This window comes from Acinonyx jubatus, chromosome B2 (assembly GCF_027475565.1).
Source record: "Acinonyx jubatus isolate Ajub_Pintada_27869175 chromosome B2, VMU_Ajub_asm_v1.0, whole genome shotgun sequence".
In the NCBI taxonomy this organism is placed as follows: Eukaryota; Metazoa; Chordata; class Mammalia; order Carnivora; family Felidae; genus Acinonyx; species Acinonyx jubatus.
Genome location: NC_069385.1, coordinates 73,010,223 through 73,036,088, shown reverse-complemented (window position 1 = coordinate 73,036,088; position 25,866 = coordinate 73,010,223). Strand labels below are relative to the sequence as shown.

At 37.8% G+C, this 25,866-nt stretch overlaps 1 protein-coding gene and 1 long non-coding RNA gene across 2 annotated transcripts in view; one reads left to right on the top strand and one right to left on the bottom strand.

Annotated features, from left to right (window-relative positions):
• The window catches only part of LOC113598499 (uncharacterized), a 190,929-nt gene extending 172,328 nt beyond the window's left edge, over nucleotides 1-18,601 (bottom strand). The window contains exons 1-3 of the long non-coding RNA XR_003419124.2: nucleotides 18,518-18,601; nucleotides 12,788-13,021; nucleotides 897-1,001 (exon numbers count right to left, since the gene is read on the bottom strand). This is a non-coding gene — a long non-coding RNA (uncharacterized LOC113598499). The remainder of the gene's footprint in view (nucleotides 1-896; nucleotides 1,002-12,787; nucleotides 13,022-18,517) is intronic.
• The window catches only part of HTR1E (5-hydroxytryptamine receptor 1E), an 86,142-nt gene extending 63,065 nt beyond the window's left edge, over nucleotides 1-23,077 (top strand). The window contains exon 2 of the mRNA XM_015069516.3: nucleotides 19,889-23,077. Coding sequence (XP_014925002.1) covers nucleotides 20,076-21,173 — 1,098 coding nt within the window. The 5' untranslated portion in view covers nucleotides 19,889-20,075 and the 3' untranslated portion in view covers nucleotides 21,174-23,077. The remainder of the gene's footprint in view (nucleotides 1-19,888) is intronic.
• The last annotated feature ends 2,789 nt before the right edge of the window (nucleotides 23,078-25,866 follow it).

Sequence of the window (25,866 nt, the reverse complement as noted above, 5' to 3'; positions counted from 1 at the left end):
TAAGTCTCTAAGGGAATCACAATTAATATTTCATTTTAAATAAATTATGCTAGGAACAGGATATAAACTTGTGGAAGGTATAGTTTATTTGTTTTCTTTATTTATACTACATCCCCAACAGGTGAAACAGTAACTACACAAAATAGGTGCTCAATAACTATCTGTTGAGTTAATAAATTAGGACAAGGCCAGTGAGGACTATAAGACAGTACTAAGAATAAGAAATTATCCTGGCCATTCAATGAATATACTTTGTCTTAGAAAGAGAACTAGCAGATATTTAAAGCAAAAGGAGTTCAATCCAGGTTTGGGTTAACACTAAAACACTATTTACATTTGTCCAAATTCTATTCACAATCTTGCGTTCTTACATAAATGTTCCAAATTCTTTTAAAATAGCACAACAGGCATAAGCCCAGAACCATGACAGCTTTGTTTCAACAGAGAGTTAAGAGATGGCCTGTTTATGAAATATCTTTACCATGAATTATTCATGTTGGGAAATTAACAATATACTTACTAATTCCACTGTAATGTCTAACTATGTTATTTGACCAAGACTTTGAAATTGTCCTGGAAAAGCCAGGAGAGAAGTGAGAAACTGGCAAGGAATATCACCCCATAGTGTCACATAAAAACACTAAATACTCTATTATCATCACTATTATATAATGTGCTTTATACTTTACAAAGCAAATTGATAATGTTATCTAAATTGATGATCATGACAGCCACGTGAATCAGGTAGCAATACTGAATCATGCTGGAAGTTTGGGAGTACTAGTGCCAATCTTCTGCAATCTAACCAATTGAAAATAATGATAACAATAATCATGATCATACTGATCATAACTAGTACCTAAACAGGACTTATTCATGTGCCAAGTGTGACCTACCTGCCTCTACATGTTAGCTCCATTACTCCTCCAACAATCAGAAGCCACCAAATTGGAATCGAGGCATCTGCTTTATTCAAGTTGGTTGGCAAATTCACTTTCCACCTGGTAAAAAAAATAATGCACTTTTTGTCCCTCTCTCCTGGACTGAAAATAACCAGGGAATGACCACGCTGACCTTTCCACCCAGTGTCATGCTATAAAGCTGGAACAGAGAGAACTGACGTGTAGCTGGGACAGGCTTATGTGGTCTGATGGTCTGTGTACTGACAACCTGAGCATGAGAGCTCCAGCCTCTCCTGCACCCTGGCAGGTCTGTGAGCTGGGGGAGGGGGCGGACACAAATGCCAGGCTTTCCCCAATCTCACACTCTCAAGTTTTTTCAGTAGGTGGAAAACTGTTACTGAACATGCTGCTGTTCTCTCCTGGGAAGGAAAGCAGATAACCCCCCCGACCATGCCTCCATGGGACACTGCAGGGAAGAAAATGAGTGTTCCGGTGCATCCTGCCCCAGCATCTCCAACAGCCAAATGAGGGAAACTGAGGACTATGTAGGCCTAGTTTCTTCCTCAAAGGCAAGGAACTGGCAAGCAGCAAAGACAGGTCTTGAGCCCCTAGCACTCTGACCAGAGATTACACATCATATTTACTCTTCACTATACTAGAAACCTTGCACTCCGACAAGTTTGATGAACACTGAAAGGCAAACATTCTAGAAGTCAAACTCTTGAATGCTCTTCTGGAAATGTTTTCATGCCCTAACCAGATTCTCTTTTCCCATAATTTCTTGTCAAATGTGCCGAAAACATGTCATTGAAACCATTTCTTTCCAAGCCAAGTTAAGAGATAGAGTAAACAACAAAAAAGGAAAGGAAAAAAATTGTAATTATAGTTCATCTCACAACGGTATATTTAAAATTTGACTCAATCTGACTTTGGTGTATTTCCATTACTCTATAAGTACTCATTATATTGTATAACAGGGTAAAACATCTGTTCATAGAGTTACCATTTGTGCCAAAAGCACTAATATTTTGCTTGCCTAAATATCAGACTCAGGAACAGATGTTACTTTATTCTCTTTGTATTTTGTCATCAGTCTTCATTCAACAGGTATCCCAATATGGAACTGTTGTTAGTTTGCTTTCCAGTAAATATATATATATATGTGTATATATATGTGTATATATATGTATATATATATATATATGTGTGTGTGTATATATATGTATGTGTATATATATGTATATATATATGTATATATATGTGTGTGTGTGTATATATATATATATATATAATTAATATGTGCTGGGTCTTAAAGTGTTTATGTACTGCTTATTAACAAGCTCAAACTGTAGACCATGAATAAATTTGACTGCATTTTGTGAAAAGCAGCTCAGAGTCTTGAACTTCCTAGTGAGAGTAGAATTATATCATCTTCCACCCTGGAAGAAAATTTTATATTTTACATACATGTATTTTGTAACCACTACCACTGTTATTTACTATTTGTGCTGTTATGGAAGGGAAGAAAGTTACATCACTTCCTTGCTGTGATTCTTACAAGCAATAAAAAAAGTAGCATTAAGGGTCACAATTCTATCAGTTTTCTGATAAGAGCTTCAGTTCATAAGCATGGTGATTGGAAGAATTTGTTTTTCTCTAGGCAGAACTGGAATTGAAATTAGATTGAATCAAGACGATAGTCCTCAATACCTTTGCTGCCATTTAGAAAGATAATTATTAATTTTTTTATTTCTAGGAAAAAAAAAACTTAAGATTTTCAGATATCAATCTAGGCTAGTTGCTAGTGATTTATCATAATCAGTCATAACTCTGGACTGAGTCCAGACACTACCTCTGAATCCTCCGCCCAGCACTCCAGCATCTAGGACCCATGGGTTGGAGTTTATATGGGTGAAACTATTTGCCTTTCCTATTACATTTGAAGTACCTCACCTGTGGCAGTTTAAAAAAGGAAAAAAATATATATATAATCCTATAATATTTACAGAGGTATCAGTGCCCTTTCAAATTCTGATTAGTGCTACTAATCCTTATAGACTCTTTCAACATTTTGCAGGAAAATAGTGAAATCTAACTATATTCTAAAAGGGACTGTGGCCGATAATAGCTTAGCAACTAAAAGGGTTCATCAAGTTTAAAAGAAACATAACAAAGCCCCTGTTAAATATTTGAAAAATGGCACCAGTATAACCAGGGAAATGATTTTTTCATTTAATTTAGTTTTAACTTGGGGCGCCTGGGTGGCGCAGTCGGTTAAGCATCCGACTTCAGCCAGGCAACGATCTCGCGGTCCGTGAGTTCGAGCCCCGGGGAGCCTGGAGCCTGTTTCCGATTCTGTGTCTCCCTCTCTCTCTGCCCCTCCCCCGTTCATGCTCTGTCTCTCTCTGTCCCAAAAATAATTTAGTTTTAACTTAAAGGAAATGATTTTTTAATTTAATTTAGTTTTAACTTAAACAGTCATGTATGGCTGCCATATTGGGTAGCACAGGTATATAAAATCTTGTTTTACCTTCATAATAACCTTGTGAAGCAGGTCATCTCCACTAAAAAGAGAAAGAAGTACAGAGATATTAAGTGATTCGCCAGCATTACAAAGCTGGAAAATGACCAAATGTATACTTGAATCCAATTCTCTGGAAATCCAAGTTCTCAATTCTTTTGATGGTACCACATCAAGCTCAAGGTAAGTATGAATAAAGAGAGGACAACCCCCCAAAAGTAGTGATTGTACACAACCCTCTGAAAGTTCACAAGGGAAGTATAGTACAAAGAACTGTCAAAATATGCTATTTTATCCTACTTATAAGCTAACAAATAAGCATGCCACAGTTTTATGGAAACCACATGACAACAGGAGATTCCTGAGTCAGAGAGTAAGGACTTTACTATAGCAATAGCAGTAGCCAGAGTATTAGCATTTTCTTGTACCAATTTCCCAAGCCCAAATTCACACAGAGTGATGCCAAGAAGGTCAGCTGACTCTCACATGCAGTGAGTGCCTTACAGGCTGCATACTGAGTTTAGGGAACTCAAATATTTTATAATGGGCATTAAGCATCCTGCTCATTACTCCAAAGCAGGCATTATCTTTATCATACTAGACAATAAGCATGCCTCCCTTTCCCAATCCCTACCTTTCAAGACTATTCTCTATGCAAATATCCTTGAAATTGATAGTATGGAACAAAGGCAATCTCAAGATTTGCATAAATGTGAGAGACCACACACCACCCATGACAAGTGACAAACTGGGAGAAAACCAGCCAAGAAAAGAGACATGGCTAAATATCAACATGAGAGTTAAAGTGAACAGATAAATGTGTATGTTTGATAGAAAGATTATGTGTCCAAAGTAAAAAACAGAAAATTAATGTTGAAACTACAAAATTAAGGTGAAAGTAAATTTGAAAAATAATAGTGCCATATAAATGTCAAGAAACATTGGCATTTTTATGGGGCATCAATAGATGCCCATTTACAAATATAATTTCTCCAAACTAGAGGCTACTTCACTCTTGGAATTGAATTGTAAATATATGCACATACCCCTCTCCCAGCCACCATAAAATTGTAGCATAAAAATCATAAGACGTTAGATCTGAGAGATGGTCAGAAATAATGAAGTCCTGGTAACACAGGGAAACTGAGATCCAAAGGCATAGAGTGTCTTTTTCAGGGCCACACAGCCAACCATCAATAGATCTGAGATGCATTCACAGGAGTCTCTACTCTTGGCCCCTCCATTTCATTATAACACACTACCTCTTGCTTCTCAGCACGAAGTAGATTGAGCCCCCCACACCCCCCAAAAAAGATACTTGCAAACCTCCCTCTTGTAGAACATGCTCTTGGAACTAGTTGGAGCAGAGCCAAGTGGTCTGAGTTAGCAATGCTTCCCCAGGTGGAAGCCTTAAATGCTCATTCCCTTGAGTCTGCCACAAAGGCACATTGCACTGCAGAAGATTTAAAAGAAAATTGTGTGCACAGCACAGGAACGAGCCCAGATCTTCCCTGAAGAATTGAGTACTTCAGTAATATCATTAAAGCTGGGTCAAAAAACATCATTTCATTTTTTTTAATATTCTAATTTAACGTCAGGCACCAGATCACTTAAATGAAAGGCACTTCATAAAGTTCATTTTTATTATTCTTAGCTGAAAAGTAAACAACACTTCTACAGGTGTCCTTCATATTAAAAGGCTTTATTTGCTGGCAATAGAGACTCTCTATTGACTAAAAACCTTATCTATACTTCACAGAGCAGATTGTTTTCCCCCAACACCCTTCAAAGAGGTGTAGCCTGTCCATTCTGGACAAAGGAAAATAGTGTGATAAAAGAGATAATGTATCAACAGCCAACTGAAAGAGCTCTTGATGGCCAATGCTGGAACAATTTAAGCAGCAAAATAATGCAGTATTCAATTAAAAAGTTTAAAATAAATATTCATAAGTCTATATTGATAAACAAATAATGTAACTAGGCATCAACAGCACTTTTATAAAGATAATTGTCCCAAAACTAGAGGCTATGGTTTTCTTTGGACTGAGTCATAAATGTACAGACATATAAGTACAAATATAAATTACTGAATAAGTAGAATAAATGGTAGAGGAGAGACAAATCTTCCCCACAGAAGAATTCTAAATAAAATATACACATATTCTCCCCTCCAGGAGGTGGCGCTTAATTCCCTATCCTTGAGGGTGAGCTACACTCAGTGACTCACTCCCAAAAATTAGAGCAGGGAAAGGGAAAAACAGTCCCTTTGCTGTGGAGAGTCCTGGAGAGAGCTGCCTTAACCAAGTGATGAAGGTTAACATCACCAGTAATGCCATGTGGATATGATGTACTCTGATGTGAGGTAATGAGAAGGTATTCTTCCCAAATCCCATAACCCCAGTCTAACCATGATAAAGACATCAGACAAACCAAGATCAGGAGACATTCTAAAAAATACTTGGCCAGTACTCAAGACCATCAAAGTCATGCAAATCAAGCAGAGTGAGAAATTATCACAGACCGGAGGAGACTAGGAAAATGTGACAACTAACTATGATGTGTCCTGCAATGAAACAGAAAGAAGGCATTAATGGAAAAGCTGGTTAAATCCAACTAAGGTCTGGAGTTTAGTTAATAGTGATGAATAATGTTGCTTTCTTAGTTTTGATAAATGTACTCTGTAATGTAAGATGTTAACAATGGGTAAAACTGGGTGATGGATATACAGGAACTCTGTACTATCTTCACAACTTCTCTATAAATATAAAATTATACCGAAACAAAAAGTTTATGTAAAAAAAAACTAGATGGTACAAATATCTCATCATATGCTGTCTGTCTGAAGCATGGCAGAATTCTATAGCTAATGCATTGCCCAATCCAAGACGCACATTTTAAAAAAGGTTTGGGGAAGCTGAATGAGTTTAACAGCCAGGGGTGGAGTGGAAACAGCACACTGCACAATAAAAGGAAAAGCAATGTCAGGGCGCCTAGGTGGCTCAGTCGGTTAAGCATCTGACTTTGGCGCAGGTCACGATCTCGTGGTTTTTGAGTTCAAGCCCTGCATGGGGCTCTGCACTGACACTGTGGAGCCTGCTTGGGATTTGCTGTCTCCCTCTCTCTCTGCCCCAGTCCCACTCTCTCTCTCTCTGTCTCTCAAAATAAATAAACTTTTTTAAAAAAGGAAAAAGCAATGTTTGTTCTTCACTGAATAACCTGAGTATTATTTATAATAATTATTTGTAGTAATCTGAGAAACAGAATGTGTTCTGAACATAACAAAAATTGAGGCTCTCCTTTATAGGTCAGCAAAAGTACTAAGGTAAAAGCCCAAACCAGTAAACTAACCAGATTTCAAAGAAACAAAAGTGTGCTAGCTATACAATAGTGTCTATGTTTAATACCATAAAAGACTCAAATTAAAAACATAAGTTTTAGACAAACCTTCAAAATTGAGAAACTTCTCTAAATTCTCTTTACTCCAGAAGTTATCTAGGATATTATAACAATATCTGAAATTTATATTATCATCTCCAAAATAGTAAAATCATTTTGCCCATAAATCATAGCCCCTTCCTGCCACCCAGTTCTCTAAATTACTTCCTTTTCCCAAGAAAAGGCCTTTTCCCACACAGGCCATCCTCTGCTTTCAACCTGGAAGGTTTCAGTCCCAACCTAAACTCCACCACACCCCCATCCTCACTCATCACCTAAATCCCTTAGCTTTGTCAAAGAAATCTCAACCATCTCTTCCTTTGGACATCTTTTTGGATTTGTCTTCTAAACAATAATCCCTTCAAAATGACTTTGTGAATGAATGGAAGTGACTTGGTTAAAAAAAGGCATATATCTGCTTTCCACATAAATTTTATATAGATGGGGAAAACTTCCTTGCTCTTTTTCTCCTCATCTTTTCATATAATTGTGTTTCCAAAAGATACAAGAAAGGCATGAGCATAACCTGTAATACATGTGATATGAATTTTCTTAAAAACAGTCCTTAAAGTCAAATTCAACTATGAATTCTATGTTAGGGGGACTGACAAATGCATAATATTCTGATCAGTATATATGAGGTTTACATTTTGTTTCATCACTTTTATTGCTGAAGAATACATTTTAAAGGGATGGATTAAATATTCAAAGACACAAACACTAGTAAGTACCTTTTAGTTCAATATGAAGATAACAAACCCATTAGTATATCTACATATGAGTATGCTCAGCAAACAGGAGACTGAACAAATGTTTATTGAGTATCTCACGTTACAGGAAATGTGCAAGCACTTTGGCAAATGCTGTCTCATTTCCTTTTTTTCTATAAATATGTGAGGTCGATATAATTATCCTCATTTTTCAGGTTGTAAAACCAAACATCCAGAGATTAAATCACTCAAGGATGTGTTACTTAAGGTAAATAATTAGTTCCTTTAAGTGATAAGCCCCAAAGTATCAGTGACTTAACACAGTAAAATGCTATTTCTCATTTATATCACCATCTAATGCAAGTCAGAAGGAGAAGGGGTTGCATTCTGCCCCACCTCATCATTCAGAGACACCCCCCCCCAGGATACTTCCATCCCATCCACTAGTGGATGGAGATTGAGAGCTAGGATAGTACATTAAAAGTTTTTGTACACCAGGCCGAGAAATGGCACATACCACTTATGCTCACCTTCCATTCCCCAAAAATGATCCCTCTTCTGTTAACAAGGAAAGAATGGATGCTTTCTCCCTAAGGTAGGGAGAAGCTAAAGAAGGATGCTCTCACTACTGATAATCAATATAGTACTGGAAGGTCTAGCTATTCAAAAAGGCAAGAAAATCAATACAGATAAGAAAGAAGAAAGTGTTCCTATTTGCAAATGACATGATCATCTATGCAGAAAACACCAGTCTACCAAAAGAGTCCTATAACTAATAGGTGAGTAAGCAAGATCAAAACACAAATCACATTTCTGTATCCTAAAAATAAACGTGTCAGACCTGAAATTAAAGAAACAATGCCATTTACAATCCCTCCAGAAAAAACTAGTAAGATGCTTAGGTATAAATTTACCATCACATGCACAGAACTTGGATGCTGAAAATCATAAAGTGCTAAAAAAATCAAACAAAAGGATACTTGATTAAATAGAAAGTAAATACAAAGATGATAGAATTAAAAACAAGCAAATCAATAATTACATTATGTGTAAATAATCTAAACATCCTAATTAAAAGGCAGAGAAAGACTGGACAAAAATGCAAGAGGCTATCTATAAGATATCTATATCTTATAGATAGAGGCTATCTATAAGAAACCCACTAAGTATAAAGACATAGATAGGTTAAAAGTAAAAGTATAGAAGAAGATATACCATGCAAACATTAATTAAAAGAAAGCTGGAGTTGCTTTATTAAAATCATACAAAGTAAACATCAGAACATAGAACACTGGGGACAAACAGAGGTATATAATGATATAACGGTCAATTCATCAAGAAGACAGCAATTCTAAATGAGTATATATCTAATAACTTACTTTCAAAATACATGACTCAAAAATTGACCTAACCAAAAGAGGAGATTAGCATATCTAAAATTATAGTTACAGATTTTAACACTTCTCTCAACAATTGACAGAAAGTTGACAAAACATCGGCAAAGGTATAAAAAATTTGAACAATTCTGTCAAGCAAATAACATGGAAGAATCACAGAATATACATTCTCTTTAACATACACATAACATCACCACAGAGACTATAAGCTGAGCCATAAAATAAGTCTGAATAAATTTCAAATGACTGAAATCATACAATGTTTTATAAGCCTGAGTATGACGGAATTAAAAGTCAATTTTAAAAGAACATATAAAATCCTTATTTTTGAAGTTAAGAAGTGCACTCCTAAATGTCGCATAAGCCAAATAAGAAACCACGAAGATATTAGAAAATATTTCTGACTAAACAATAATGAAAATACAAATACTAAAATGTATAGAGTGCAGCTAAAATAGTGCTTAGAGCAAAATTTATAATTCTAAATGCTTACATTGTTGGTGAAAAAGTTCTAAACTAATTTTGTTAGCTTCTACATTAAGAGACTAGAAAAAGAAGAGTGAGTTAAACCAAGGTAAGGAAAGGAAGGAAATAATAAATATAAAGGCTAAAAGTAATTAAAGAATAGATAATAGAGAAAACCAAGTCATTCAGAAGCTGATTCTTTGTAAAGATTAATGCAATTGAAAAATCCTTACCTAGATTGATCAAACCAATAGCAAGAATGAAAGAATATCACAAAGATATTACAGGCATTAAAAGAACATGAAAGGAATATTATGACTAACCTTATGACTATGAATTTGACAACTAAGATTAAATTCTTAGTTAATTAAACTAAGATTAAATGGAAAAATTCCTTAAAGGATATAAGTTACCAAAAGTGACACAAGAATAAATAGAAATCCCATAAAGCCCAATATATGGTGTTTTGGTGTTGCTGTTTATGGGGTTTTTTTTTATTTGAGTAAAGAATTTGTACTTAAAAATCTTCCACAAGGGAAACTCAAGTTCCAAAGAGATCCACAAGTACATTCCATCAAATATTCACAAAAGAAATGACATTGATATTTCTCAAAACCCTTCAGAAAAATTTTTAAACTCATTTTTTAAAAGACAGCATAGCCTTGATACCAAAACTCACAAATTAATACAAGAAAAGAAATTTTCAGACAAATATCACTCCTTAACATAAATGCAAAACTCCTTAACAAAAAATAGCAAATCAAAGTCAGCAATAGATGTTTTTTTAAAAAACAATACATCGAAACTAATTATGATGTTTTTCCAAGACTTGGAAGTTTTTCCAAGACTGCAAGATTGTTTTAACATCCAAAAATCAATTACTGTGATTCACCACATTAACAGAATAAAGAAATCACAAAACCATCTCAGTAGTTGAAAAATACATTTGATTAAATTAAATGCCCACTTATTATAAAAACTAGCAGCAATTTAGGAATAGAAGAAACTTTCTTCAAACTAATAAAAGGTATCTAAGAAAAACTTGTAGTTAATACATTAATGATAAATGATGAACATTTCCCCCATGTATATTGGGAAGAAGATAAGAATGTCTGCCCTTACCACTTCTAATCAGCATTTTTTAAAGGACTATTTATTTATTTATTTATTTAGAGACAGCACACAAGCAGGGAAGGGTGAGAGAGAGAAAGAGAATTTTTTTTTATTTATTTAGTGTTTAATTTACATCCAAGTTAGTTAGCATATGGTGCAACAATGATTTCAGGAATATATTCCTTAATGTCCCTTATCCATTTATACCATCACCCCTCCCACAATCCTTCCAGTAACCCTCTGTTTATTCTTTATATTTAAGAGTCTTTTATGTTTTGTCCCCCTCCCTGTTTTATATTCTTTTTACTTCCCTTCCCTTATGTTCATCTGTTTTGTATCTTAAAGTACTCATATGAGTGAAGTAATATATTTGTCTTGAGAGAAAGAGAATCTTTTTTTTATTTTTTTTTTTACTGTTTATTTATTTTTGAGAGAGAGAGGCCGAGTGTGAGTAAGGGAGGGAGGGCAGAGAGAGCGAGAGGGAGACACAGAATCTGAAACAGGTTCCGGGCTCTGTGCTGATAGCACAGAGCCCAAATGTGGGGCTCGAACCCACAAACCATGAGATCATGAACTGAGCCAAAGTCAGATGCTTAACGGACTAAGCCACCCAGGCAGCCTGACAGAAAGAGAATCTTAAGCAGGCTCCACACTCAACATACAGCCCAATGTGGGGCTCAATCCCAAGACCCTGGAATCATGACCTGAGCCAAAATCTAAAAAGAGTTAGATGCTCAACTGACTGAGCCAAACAGGCACCCCCTATTCAGCATTTCACTGTAGTACTAGTCAGTATAACATGGCAAGACAAAGAAATAAAAGGAATAAACCAGAAGAAATAAAACTGTCTCTGTTTGCAAATGAAATGATTGTTTTCACAGAAAGATCATAAGAATCTACAAAATATCCACTAGGATCGATAAGAGTATTTAACAAGATCACAGATTGAAAATCAATATCCAGAAATCCACTGTATTTCCCTATGCAAAAAATAAAAATGGAAATTGAAATACAAGTACCATTTACAAAAACATCAAAAATATTATAATGCATAGGGATATTTCTCTTTTTGCTACTTGATTATTAGTTTATAGAAATGCTACCAATTTATACACCCTTAGGTTTATTGCAGCATTATTTATAATAGCCAACATATAGAAGCAACCCAAGTGTCCACTGACACACAAATACATAAAAAGATGTTGCATAGATACAGATAAATAGATAGATATAGATACAGATATAGATATACACGATGGAATATTATGCAGCAATAAAAAAGGTTGAGTTTTGTTTTGTTTTGTTTGCCATTTGTGACATCATGGATAGACCTAGAGGGTATTATGCTAAGTAAAATGAGTCAGACTGAGAAAGACAAATACCATATGATTTCACTCATATGTGGAATCTTAAAAACAAAACAAATGATTAAACAAACAAAAAGGACAATCAGACCTATAATACAGAGAACAAACTGATGATTTCCAGAGGGATGGTGGGTGTGTGGGATAGGTAAAATGGGTGAATGGGTGAGAGATAGAAGATTCCAGTTACAAAATAAATAAGTCATGGGAATAAAAGGCACAACATAAGGAATACAGTCAATGATGTTGTAACAGCAGTGTGTAGTGACAAATGATAGCTACACTTGTGGTGAGCATAGCATAACATATAAACTTGTCAAATCACTACACTGTACACCTGAAACTAATGTAACGTGTGTCAACTATACTCAAATTTAAAAATTAAATAAAAAATACAGGCCTCTCCCTGCCTCTCCCTCGCTCTCTCTCTCTCTCTCTCCCTCAAAAATGAATGAATAAATAAATAAACAAACAAACATTAAAAAAAAAAGAATAGAGTGACACATATAGTTGACTGATTTTTGACAAAGACACCAAAGCATTTCAATTGGGGAAATAAAGTCTTTCCTACAAAAGTTGCTGAAATAACCAGATACCCATATTGGGAAAAAAGATAAACCTCAACACTTACCTCATATCCAAATGCTAAAATGTATTCAAGATAGATCATGAACTGTTGGTTTACAAATTCGGGAATTTCTCAGTTGAAATCTGAAATTGGCCCCTGAATGGAGGGCAAGGAGAGTCTAAGAGACAGACCACTCCAGATTGGTAGGCGGCAGGTTTAATAGGAAAGGAAAATTACACAGGAGGCTTGTCTGTCCATGAGAAGAGTAGACCTCCACACCCATCCTCCAGAATCTTTATATAGAAGCCTTACCTGGGTTCAATAATGCATTCCATCCAGACAGTCTCATCTACAAATTGTTCTCTCAAGGCTGCATCCTTCAAAACGGTTCCCACTATGGGAATGGGTAGACTGAGCACACGTTCCAAGGATAGGGGAAAGTAGGTGGTGAGATGCCTCTGGTTGTCTGGATCCAGCTTACACGTCAATCAGTGGTCATGTCCCCTGATGACCTCTTCCCACATGAAAGCTAAAGATTTTAATCTTCTAGAAGAAAATACAGAAAAACATTTTTGTGAACTTGAAGTCATTTCTTTGACACAGGAAGCTCTAATCATAAAGAAAAAATAGATAACTTAGACTTCATCAAAATTAAAATCTTCTCATCAAAAGAGATCATTAAAAAACATAAAAGCAAAGCTAGAATAGAAGAAAATGTTCACAAAACATTCTTCTGACAAAAGACTTGTGTCCAGAATATATAAACATCTCCTAAAACTCTATGTATTGTTTTGTTTTTTACAATGATAGTATTTTCCTGTTATTATGAATATAATAACCTCATAATAATCACATGTCATGTCTCAATCACAGTTTACATAAACAAGAAAAAAAACAATGAACTCCACAATCCAGTATCTCCTGTGCACCTTCCTTTGCTCTCATTGAAGAACAAACCGAGAAACTACTATGTACCCCTTTCTTTCCTATAACAGGCCAAGGAGAAGCTTTATGAAGGCTGAGGAAGTGAATTTAAAACAATTAGAGAGATAAAATTATCTCTCTATATGAGGGCAAGCAGCTACTCCCAAAATCTGAAAAAAAAAAAAAAAAAAAAAAGAAATTAGCACCCATTGAAGATTTTTTTCTTTTTTTATTGAAGTATAGTTGACGTGCTATACAATATTAGTTTCAGGTATACAACATAGTGATTCAACATTTATATATATTATTAAGTGGTCACCATGGTAAGTCTCATTACCATCTATCACTATACATAGTTACTACAATATTATTGACTATATTCCTTAATGCTGCACTTCATATCCCATGATTTACTCATTTTATTATTGGAAGTTTATACCTCTTAATCCCCTGCACGTACTTCATCCTCCCATTCTCCTCCCCTCTGGCAACCACCAGTTTGTTCTCTGTAGTAGAGTGTGTTTTGTGTTGTTTTGTGTGTTTTATTTCTTAGATCCTACATTAGAGATTTTTTAAATTTGATTATTTGAAGAAATTAGGGCAAAATGAAAATAATCAAAGAAGAAATGAAAGAATATTTATGGTAAATCATAAAGAGTTGTTGAAAACTGGGGTGCCTGGGTGGCTCAGTTGGTTAAGCCTCCCACTTTGGCTCAGGTCATGATCTCATGGTTGGTGGGTTCAAGCCCCGCGTCGGGCTCTGTGCTGACAGCTCGGAGCCTGGAGCCTGCTTTGGATTCTGTGTCTCCCTCTCTCTGTCTGCCCCTCCCCCGCTTGCGCTCTGTCTCTGTCTCTCTCTCAAAAACAAATGAACATTAAAAAAATTTTTTTTTAAAAAGAGTTGTTGAAAACCAAGACTACGTAAGATGGTGAAATCTTACCACCTGAGTGGCTCAGTCGGTTAAGCATATGACTTCGGCTCAGGTCATGATCTCACAGTCTGTGAGTTCAAGCCCCACATCAGGCTCTGTGCTGACAGCTCACAGCCTGGAGCCTGCTTCAGATTCTGTGTTTCCATCTCTCTCTGCCCCTCCCCTTCTCATGCTCTGTCTCTGTCTCTCTCAAAAATAAATAAACATTAAAAAATTAAATTAAAAAATAAGTGTGCTAGAGGTGCATGGGTGGCTCATTCAGTTGCGCATCCAACTCTTGATTTCAACTCAGGTCATGATCCCAGGGCCATGGGATCAAGTCCTGCATTGGGCTCCAAGCTGAGCATGGAGCCTTCTTAAGATTCTCTCTCTCTAGAGCCAAAGCATAAGAGACTGTTAAAAACTGAGAACAAACTGAGGGTTGATGGGGGGTGGGGGGGGGTGGGTGATGGGTATTGAGGAGGGTACCTTTTGGGATGAGCACTGGGTGTTGTATGGAAACCAATTTGACAATAAATTTCATATACTGAAAAAAAAAAAAAAAGATTCTCTCTCTCTCTCCTCTGCCCCCTCCCCTCCTCACAGCTCTCTCTCTCTCTTGCTCTCTCAAATAAATAAATAAATAAATATTAATTAATTAATTAATTAAATTTAATGTAAAAATGAGTGCACTCATGACCTATCCCTGGTGTTCTGCCACTGGGGTAGTATACTAAATCAGAGGCTCTGAAGCATCTCAGTAAATGAAAGCAGTATACCCCGACCCATTTGGTTTACAGTGATTCTCCCTATTTGTAATTTCAATGAAAAACTATTTAAATATGGCTTTGGGCTGCACTGGTATTTTCCATGTCATAATCAGAACAGAAACTAAATTTTATAAACCTCCCCCCATTAACTCCTGATAGGATATGTCCATTTTTAGCTGTGATTATTGCAGTTAATTTTGCATCCCAGTGGACTAACGCAAGCTTGGTGTACTGATATTAGTGTTTGGATTGTTCTGCAGCATGTGTTTTGAGTTAAGTGTTACATAGTTCCTCCTCTCCTACTATGTTAAAGGCAAAAGAGACTTAAATTTTGGGGGGATATTTAACAAGCATTGTTCTAATTAGAAATCATACTACCTCTAGAAAAAATTTTAAAAAAAGAAAAAAGAAAAAAAAAAGAAATCATACTACCTCCTAAGGAATTGCTAGTGATTATAAAACCATGTGCTATTTCCTTAACAAGGTAAAGGAACCAAGACAATTGAAGTTGGATCATTTCCTGAGTATGGCTATATCTTTTTCCCTTTCATGATCCCCAATGTAATCCCTGAAATTGCTCAGAGAATTCTACCTACCTGGTGCCCCCACCCCACTGACTCCCTGCCTATTCCATCACTGCTTTCCTCCTTCCTCTTTTACATTTCACTCACTCCAGAAATGCTCTCTGCCCCAATATAAAGTATATTGGGTGTAGCAGCAAAGAAAACTGTAAACAGTCCAGTTTAAAAAGACAATCTCTCATCCTAAAAAGAAAACAACCTTGACCCCACATCTCCCCCCATAGCTACCTTATTTCTCTGTTCCCCTTTTCAAAGGCAAAACTCTTGAAATACTTGTTCTTATCCAATCCTCTATTTCCTTTCTTCCCATTCTTTCTTGAAACTACCACATTCAGACTTTCATCTCCACCACTGCACCAAATGGGTCCTGTCAAGGTCATCAGTGTCATCCACATTGCCCAGCCCAATGATCAAGTCCCCGTCACCCACCACCTGTCAGCAGCACTTACACAGCTGATTGCTTTTCATGCACTTTCTTCACTTGGTCTTGGGATTATCTCCATCATTCTCCTCCACCTCAAGAGCTATTCTCCTCTGTTTCACTGGTTCCTCCTTTCCTTCCTGACCTTTGATTAGTGAAAAGCTCCAAGGTGCAGTTCTCAGACTTGTTCAATCTGTAATTGCTCCCATGTCATCCCACCCAGTGATTCGAAAGACTGCGTTCCATATGGTGTTATGGAACAAACTTTAAGATATATGTTAAATGAAAAAAAGATAAAAGATGGAAAGCTGGATGTGTGCAGGAATTTGGAGTGACTGACAACACAAGGATACAACACTCAACTTCTATTCTGAAAGGCCTGGGCACAAAATAAACCAGGGAGTCACATTAAAGAGCTGACAATATAGCCTCAACCAGTAATGTTTTTGCTAATTTAACTGAAGGCAGCTAAAAAGATGAATCAGGCATACATCCCACCCTCCAGAATGTATAGTCTTCTGGGGGGGAATGAAAAATAAATAGTGACAAAATAAGGAAGAAAATGATGTCACTGGAGAAATGACAGGATGTATGGAAGCTCAGATAAATAGAGAAGCTTTTAATTTTTTTTAACGTTTATTTATTTACTTTGAGAGAGACAGAGAGAGCAGGGAGGGGCAGAGAGAGTGAGTCAGGGGAGGAATCCCAGTCAGAGTCTCTGCTGTCAGCAGAGCCCAATGCGGGGCTCAAACTCACGAATCCTGAGACCATGACCTGAACTGAAATCAAGGGATAACTGACTGAGCCACCCAGGCGCCCCTAGAGCAGCTTTTAAAAGCTTGATAAAGCTGAATTATTTGATTTTTGTTTTACTTGATGCTTTGAAAATAACATTTCCTAATTATCTCTATTATCAAACTAAAACTTCTGAAGTTTTCTGTCTCTTCTCCATGCTACTCTCCAAACTCTCAATCTTCTGATCAGAATGGAAAAGCCTTTTTATTTAGAACTGCTCTCCCAACAAACCTCAAGAACTCAAGAAAAACATAACTTAGGATTAATTTTTGCAGAAAAAAAAGAACATTCCTTCATTTAAAGAGAAAGGGGTTGGACAGAGAAATAAACACGTGAGACACAGGGGGAAATGTAGTGAGATTGCCCCAAGCTGATGATGGCTCAGCAACAACCCGGGTCTCCCTGATTCCAAAGCCCATATACTTTCAATGCTACAACCTGTCTTAGATATAAATGTAAGTTTAAACTGATTATAAAAGAAGGGTAAATAACCAGTGGAGACGAAAACATTTAATTTACAAAAAGGAGGGGATTGTTGGCAGAACAAGTCCCATGGAAGAACTAGAGAACCATACGAATTTCAAAAAAGGGTACATCCACAGAAATGCTGTAGAAGCATAATGACAACAGAGAGGCAGAATGAATCTCATTTCACTGCAGAAAAATAAAGACTGTCTTAAAAACAACTGCCCCATTTTTGGTCTTTAGTGAAATCATTTTCTTTTACTTTCCATATCTAAAGGATAGATGGTAACTATCTCCCCATCTCCTTGGGTTTTGCCCAATGGGCAGAAGCAATTAAATCCAGAGCCAGAGAGATCTCACCATGGCTGGAGACTTTTATTACTGCCCCTGACTTCCAGTCCCCATTCCACCCGAAGACTCCTACATACTCCACTCTCCATTTTACACATGCCTCACCTGTTCCTGTCCTCATTCTTTGCTAACATCATCGTGCCTGTTAAACCTAATCCGTATCAATCCATGTCCCTTCTTAAAACCGCAAAAATGTCAGTTTTCTTTGAAGTTTTCCTGGACCGAATCCCACAGAGACAAATTAGAGGATTTGATTGGCATTCTGACCAGCAGCCATTGGCTGTGAATATTCCTATGTTGACTTTGATTGTCTTGTTTTCATGAGTATACATTTATATTTGAGTTTACAGTAGCTCCCCCTTATCCCAGGAGATATATTCCAAGACTTCCAGTAAATGCCTGAAATTGCAGGTAGTACCAAATTCTGTATGTACTATGTTTTTTTCCTATACTTACATACCTATGATAAAGTTTAATTTATCAGTTAGGTTTAGTAAAGATTAATAACAATAACTAATAGACAATAGAACAATTATAACAATATACTATAATAACAGTTAATGTGGGGCACCTGGGCGGCTCAGTCGGTTAAGCGTCTTGACTTCAGCTCAGGTCATCATCTCACAGCTTGTGAGTTCCAGCCCCAAATCAGGCTCCGTGCTGACAGCTCCGAACCTGGAGCCCGCTTCAGATTCTGTGTCACGCTCTCTCTCTGCCCCTCCCCCACTCGTGCTCTGTCTCTCAAAAAAAAATAAACATTTTTTAAAAATGTTTTTAATTATGTGAATATGGTCTCTCAAAATATCTTACTGTGCTGTACTCACCTTTCTTGTGATGATGTGACATAAAATGACTACGTGATGAGATGAAGTGAGGTGGATGACGCAGCCATCGTGACGTATTGTTAGGATACTACTGACCTGCTGATTCGTCAGAAAGGATCATTGGCTTGCAGACCGTGGTAACTGAAAGTGCGGAAGCGAAACTACAGATAAGGCGGACTCTTGTACTTTTTTAAAATTCCTTACAATTATGCATTCAATAAATGTCAGTATCTCAGTGATTGCCCAGCTTAATCACAGCTATCCAGGAGACAGACAGATCATAGATGGTAGGTAGGTAGGTTGATCAATTGATCAACTAATAGATAGATAGATACTAAAAGAACACAAATGTTAACCAAAATTAAACACATTTTTTAATGTACATTTCTTTGACCTTGATGATAATGCTATTTCACAGTCAATTTACCATATTACTCTGAGAACAATTTGCCATAAACATCAAAGTAGTGTTATATGCTTTTTTTCTCTCTTTTTCTCCAAAGAAATGCACAGTGGGATAGTAAAATGTCAGAAATAATTAGACAAAATTGCACAATTCCATTGTGACATTAAAATATCTTTGGAGTTGAAATTTGTTATGGAACTTTAAAACTGGTTTCAGGGGCGCCTGGGTGGCGCAGTCGGTTAAGCGTCCGACTTCAGCCAGGTCACAATCTCGCGGTCTGTGAGTTCGAGCCCCGCGTCAGGCTCTGGGCTGATGGCTCAGAGCCTGGACCCTGTTTCCGATTCTGTGTCTCCCTCTCTCTCTGCCCCTCCCCCATTCATGCTCTGTCTCTCTCTGTCCCAAAAATAAATAAACGTTGGAAAAAAAAAGATTTTTTTTAATAAAACTGGTTTGAAATCTGCTTATTATAAACAATATAATTTTTTCTTTAATGTCCCTGAATTTCTAAAATATGATACAATGTGAATGTATGTTTCCAAATGTAAAGAAAAAAAATCCTTTTACATATAAATGTTACATATATATGAATAAATATAAATAAGAAAGTAATTCAGGTGGCAAGATAGACTTTAAAGTTGGTAATGTTTTCATGAGAAAGAGTTTGGGAACTTAACTTTTTAAGAAGTATCTTTTTGGTAGCTACACTTGTGGTTAGCACAGCATAAGGAATAAACTTGTGAATCACTGTGTTGTACACCTGAAATTAATGTAACATTGTGTGTCAATTATAATTTTTAAAAGGTATCTTTTGAAGAATAAAAATAAACTTCAAACCCACAGATAAAAAAGGAAATTATATCAAAAATATGTGTAAAGAATTTACGAATACTGAAATATGATAATGTTTTCCAGAGGGAAAAAAATATGATTTTTCACTCATTAACCAGTAGCATACTATTTTCCAGGAACCCTCCATTCAGAAGAAATGCTGTGGTGCTTCCTTTTACCCCATACAAAATGGAACATAAGAAACTACAAAGCTGAACAAACTACAATCTTCTTATAAATGAGAGGCACTGAAGTCTGAGCAGTTTCCAGCTGAGGGAAAATAACCAATAGCTTCTCCACAGTGTAGATCAAAGCAGGGAAAACATGAATATCACTAACTGTACCACAGAAGCCAGTGTGGCTGTGAGACCCAAGACCGTCACTGAGAAGATGCTCATTTCCATGACTCTGGTGACCATCACCACCCTGACCATGTTGTTGAATTTGGCCGTGATCATGGCCATCTGTACCACCAAGAAGCTCCACCAGCCTGCCAACTACCTGATCTGTTCTCTGGCCGTGACGGACCTCCTGGTGGCAGTGCTCGTCATGCCCCTGAGCATCATGTACATTGCCATGGAAAGCTGGAAACTAGGGTACTTCATCTGTGAGGTGTGGCTGAGTGTGGACATGACCTGCTGCACCTGCTCCATCCTCCATCTCTGTGTGATTGCCCTGGACAGGTACTGGGCCATCACTAATGCTATTGAATATGCCAGGAAGAGGACGGCCAAGAGGGCTGGGCTGATGATCCTCACCGTCTGGACCATCTCCATCTTCATCTCCATGCCCCCTCTGTTCTGGAGGAGCCACCGCCAGCTGAGCCCACGCCCTAGTCAGTGCACAATCCAGCATGACCATGTCATCTACACCATTTACTCCACACTGGGGGCATTTTATATCCCCTTGACTTTGATACTTATTCTGTATTACCGTATTTATCATGCAGCCAAGAGCCTTTACCAGAAAAGAGGATCAAGCCGGCACTTAAGCAACAGAAGCACAGATAGCCAAAATTCTTTTGCGAGTTGTAAACTTACACAGACTTTCTGTGTGTCTGATTTCTCCACCTCAGACCCTACCACAGAGTTTGAGAAGATCCACACCTCTATCAGGATCCCTTCCTTCGACAATGATCTAGATCACCCTGGAGAACGGCAGCAAATCTCTAGCACCAGGGAGCGCAAGGCAGCACGAATCCTAGGACTGATTTTGGGTGCATTCATTTTGTCATGGCTGCCATTTTTCATCAAAGAGTTGATTGTAGGTCTGAGCATCTATACAGTGTCCTCTGAAGTGGCTGATTTTTTGACGTGGCTCGGTTATGTTAATTCTCTGATCAACCCTCTGCTCTACACAAGTTTTAATGAAGACTTTAAGCTGGCTTTTAAAAAGCTCATTAAGTGCCGAGAACATACTTAGATTGCAAAAAGCCAAAAAGCATCACTTTTACCAGCCTTGTGAGTGGACAAGGGTAAGGGGTGCAACTTACCAATTTGTGAACATAGTTGGTTCAGGAAATTTTGTGAAGTAGTGTGGTCTTTTTGTTTGTTTTGTTCTGTTTTGTTTGAGGTTTGTTATTTGGTGTGCCGTTTTCTACCTCTGGTTTTATTGTGGTACATGATTTCAAATAAACATTATCATATAAAGACAGAAATTTCATAGAAATAATAATAAGGTGAAATAGTAACTACTTTTTTTAGCCATTTCAGTTAATCCTGCAATTAAAGAATGCCAAAATAAATCTTCATTTGCAGAATTTCTTATTACTTATAAATCAAATACCTGATAAGTTACCTTCGTGTGGCATTAAACCTGGGGTCATGGCTCCATATTTGTGCAAATTTTAGTGGGAACTGCATGACTCCATAAAGCATTTTTTAAAAAGTGATGTGCTGCCATCTGCTTGCAGACCTGAACCAAAGTCATTTACTGTGACTACATCCTTTTAGGTGCAAATAGTACAGCTGATGTATCCTTTTTAGTTCATGATTAAATACGCTTCCTTATTCTCTAAAGAGAACCTGGAATGAATCCTCTGCTTTCCTGGGTCTTTAACTATGAACATGAAACATAAACAAATACAAAATAACCTAAATATACTTCGGTCCATGTGTTGCTATACTACCTGACAGGCACACTGGACTTCCTCCTATTCGGAGAAGTGTCCCCCTAAGCCTCGCACACACTCCCTCATGCTGACAGGATTCAGGTGGGAGTACAAGCAGTTTCACAGGGTGGGGTGATCAAATGAAGGAATATATTATCTGAAGAACTGTGCTGGAGAATGCTACTCATTAAATTACCAGTGTGCACTTGGAAAAACAAAAGTTGAACATCTGTGCTTACACCCATCAAGGAGATGAGTGTGAAATTGTGACCCCTGGAACCTCTGTGGCTTCCATGCCAGACTGCACCCTGGGGCCAGGAGGCTACAGATGGGACCTGAGGCCACACGCGCCTCTCCTCAGCTGGGGTGACTGCTCTAGTCACGAGGAGGAGCTTACCGCTAAGTCACGAGTGATGACAGAAGGGAATGAAAGTTTGTAAATGCTTGTGCACTCTCAAGTCAGTGACTGTTCTACACCTCTGCTCCTCATCTCAGCCACAGCTTCTCCTCATCTCTTCACCCTCCAAGGGTCATATCTCTTCTTGGTTTACAGAGAAGACCTGCAGTTGCTCCCTCTCCACCTCCATGTTTTTGCCTTAAATCTAAGCTCTCTAACCTTTTCTGTAATCTTGCACCTCTCTCCTTTGCCCCCAACTTCTTTCCCCCATACCTCTCCTCCCTCACTTCCCCCCTCCCTACCTCCCATCCCTTCCTCTCCCCACTCTTCTTGAATCTCACCTTTTCATTTGCTCAAGTCCCTTGGACACTAGTGTATACTTCCCCTGACCCTGCTTCCCACTCAAGCTCCTGCTTCGTCTCTCTCCTGTCTCTCCCACCTGAGCTTCTCCACTCGTCAATCCTTCATTCTGCTCCACCTCTCACCTTCCACTGACTTTCACATCCTTTGCCATCTGGGTGTGCCCTTCCTAGCTCTCCTGAAACACATCTCCCAGTAGGCAAATATAGTGGCCTTCCCTCTGTCCTCATCTGCTTCACAATCTGTCATCAGGTAAAACAGCTAAGGGGAGCCTGGGTGGCTCAGTCGGTTAAGCATCAGACTCTTGGGTTTCGGCTCAGGTCGTGATCTCAAGTTTCGTGAGGTCGAGCCCCACATTGGGCTCTGCCCTGACAGCACAGAACCTGATTGGAATTCTCTCACTCCCTCTCCCTCTCTTTCCCTCTCTGCTCCTCCCCTGTTCACATGTGCGTGCTCACTCTCTCTCAAAACAAATAAACATTAAAAAAAAAAAAAAAAGCTAAGCCTCCCTTTCTTGTTTAAGCCTGTGCTTTCCAGAATACTTTACTCCCCTGTTTCTCCAACCACCTCATTTTTTGTCTCCTTTCCTTTCTCCTGGAGCATTGTCCTCAGCTCTTACCTCCTGTGTCTCCATACTCAATCCTATCCCATCATTTTAACAATGAGGTCCATTCCTATGGCTCTTCAATTTGTGTTTTTAGTTCTGACCTCTGTGTTCCTCAAATTCCAGACCCATGAATTACATCCAGTGAACATCTCCCTATGAACTGTCTGTTGGTTCCTCAAACACAGCTTTTCTAAACTGAACTCAGGATCATTTTCCCACACTCAAACCTTCTCCTCCTCCCACCTTCCCCACCTCAGATAACAGGATTACCATGCTTTTATCATTCATATTAAATAAATGTGATCCTCTCTCTTTGTGGCTTGTCTCTCACATCCAGATAGTCTTATCTGTTTACCTCTACAGAAATGTTTGAATATGATCCCTTCTTCTCCAATAATTTGGTTTCTTCACCCATTCCAAATCTTCTTATCTGATCTTACCTCTCAAGTCCTTCACCTGTCACTCTGTGGCCACATATCTGCACACCTATCAGATATATCTTCCTGTGACAGTGGTCTATCAGAGACATCTTCCTAGGACAGTGGTCTATCAGAGACATCTTCCTAGAACAGTGGTTTTCAGAGGGGCAGTTCCCGACCAGCAGCATTAGCATCAGCCAGGAAGTTGTTAAAAATGCAAAGTCTAGGGCCCCATTGAAGACATACTGAATCAGAAATTCAGAGGGGGGGGTGCCCATCAACTTCCTCTTATAAGCCCTCCAGGAGATTCTGGTGCACACTAAAGTTTGAGAATCACTATCCCAGAGCATGCCATTGGTTTTTAATTACAGTATTTATAATCCTCTAATATTTCCCTATCAGTTTAAAGTAAAGATTCTTTTTTAAAAAATGAACATTTAAAATAAAAAATAAATAAGGATTCCTTAGTATAATGTTCAAGGCTCCTTCACTATGTGACCTTAATTTACCTTTCCAGAGTTATGTCTCACCACTTCTTCTCACCCATCCCATACTCCAGCAAAGTCTGGATATTTTATGTGCTCTCTGAATTTCCTTAACAGTTGATCCCACTGCTTCAGAAACCTGGCCCCATGGCTTTCCATTATTTCATCAATTCTTTATCATGCAACTCAAATGCAATCTCTTCTGTAAAGTCTTCCTGAGATCCTTCTTCCTTCTCTGTCACTATGAGAGTCCTCTCCCCCAGCTCTATGTTCCTTAGAACCCCATTTCTGTCACTATTATTATATGCATCCTATCTCATAGTGCATTTGTTTCTGTATTTCTGCTGTCTGCCCTAATATACTGTGAGCTCCTTGAGGGCAGGAACTGTGTCTGTTTCATCTCTGTATCCCTAGGGACTCCTACAGTGTTTTACACACAGTGGGTACTCAATAAATGTCTGTTAATGTGAATGGGATTATATCCCTAGAAGAGAATATGTAAATGTGCCATCTTCTCCCAGTGAGAAAACCGAAGTTCTTAATTCCCATGGTGCAATACTGACTTTATTTTTCCCCAAAACTTACCATACAACTTCCCAACTTTGTTCCAAAAAAATGCTAGAAAAAGCTTCCCTATGGAAAGGAAAAGAATTTCCCATTGAATAAATGAATAGACTTTATTCATTAGGATTCAGTCTAAGCTGCTTTCAAAGAAGAAACCTCCAAATATAGTAGTTCAAACAAGACAGTTTTTTTCTCTTTCATGTGACAGTCAGGAGGTAGGAGGGCAGCCCAGAGTGAGTAGGGGACTCTGCTCCACAACATTATCCAGGGACTCAGTTTTATTCTGTCCTGTGGTTCTGCACCCCCCCCCCCACCACCACCACCCAGGTCTTATTCTCATCTGCATGGCCAGAGCTGACACACCATCATATCAACATTCCAGTCCATAGGAAAGAAGAGAGAGACGTAGAGAGTAATTTCCTTTTAAGGAAGTTATGTGGATCATGTAACTTCTGCTTATACTCCATTGGCAATTATTAGGTCACATGGCCACACCAAGTTGTAAAAGAGAATAGGAGAGTAAATCTCTAGCTGGGCAGCCATGTGCCTTGCTAAAATTGGGGACATTATAATAAGAGGAAGAAAGAGAGAATGACCACAAAGGGACAATGAACAGTCTACCCCAAAGGGATATTGGTTTCTGTGCGTACGGCTCATATATTCCAGGCAAGTCAATTGGTTACCCAGCTAGTGGTGATCTATGTACAAGGATGTTGAGGTTTAAATCACGGGTTACTTGACTGAAATTGTGCATATGCTGAAAATCCCGTATTTATCATGCCTATATCTCTACTATCTAGAAATTATATGAGCAACCCTCTTGCTTTCCCATCATCAACCACATATCATCATTGAAAATTCTTGGCAATTATAAGCATTTTAAAATGTTAAGAGTCTAAGTAAATAAACAAAAAGAAGATGCATAAGTAATTTTTACTTACTCATTTTTACTAACTCATTTCAATTTGCTAGATAAGTCCTAGTTAAATGCAATTCTCTCACACCTATCTTTGCCCTTAGCAAAGAAGAATCTGTATTTATTTCCTAGTATAATCAAACCTGTTGGGAAAAAAAAAATCTGCTGTTTGGTTTACTCATTTAACTAATAGTCTAGCTGGTATTGACCACTATTGCCAGTTTCAATTAAAACTTGAGTGAAGTAATGGTACCTTC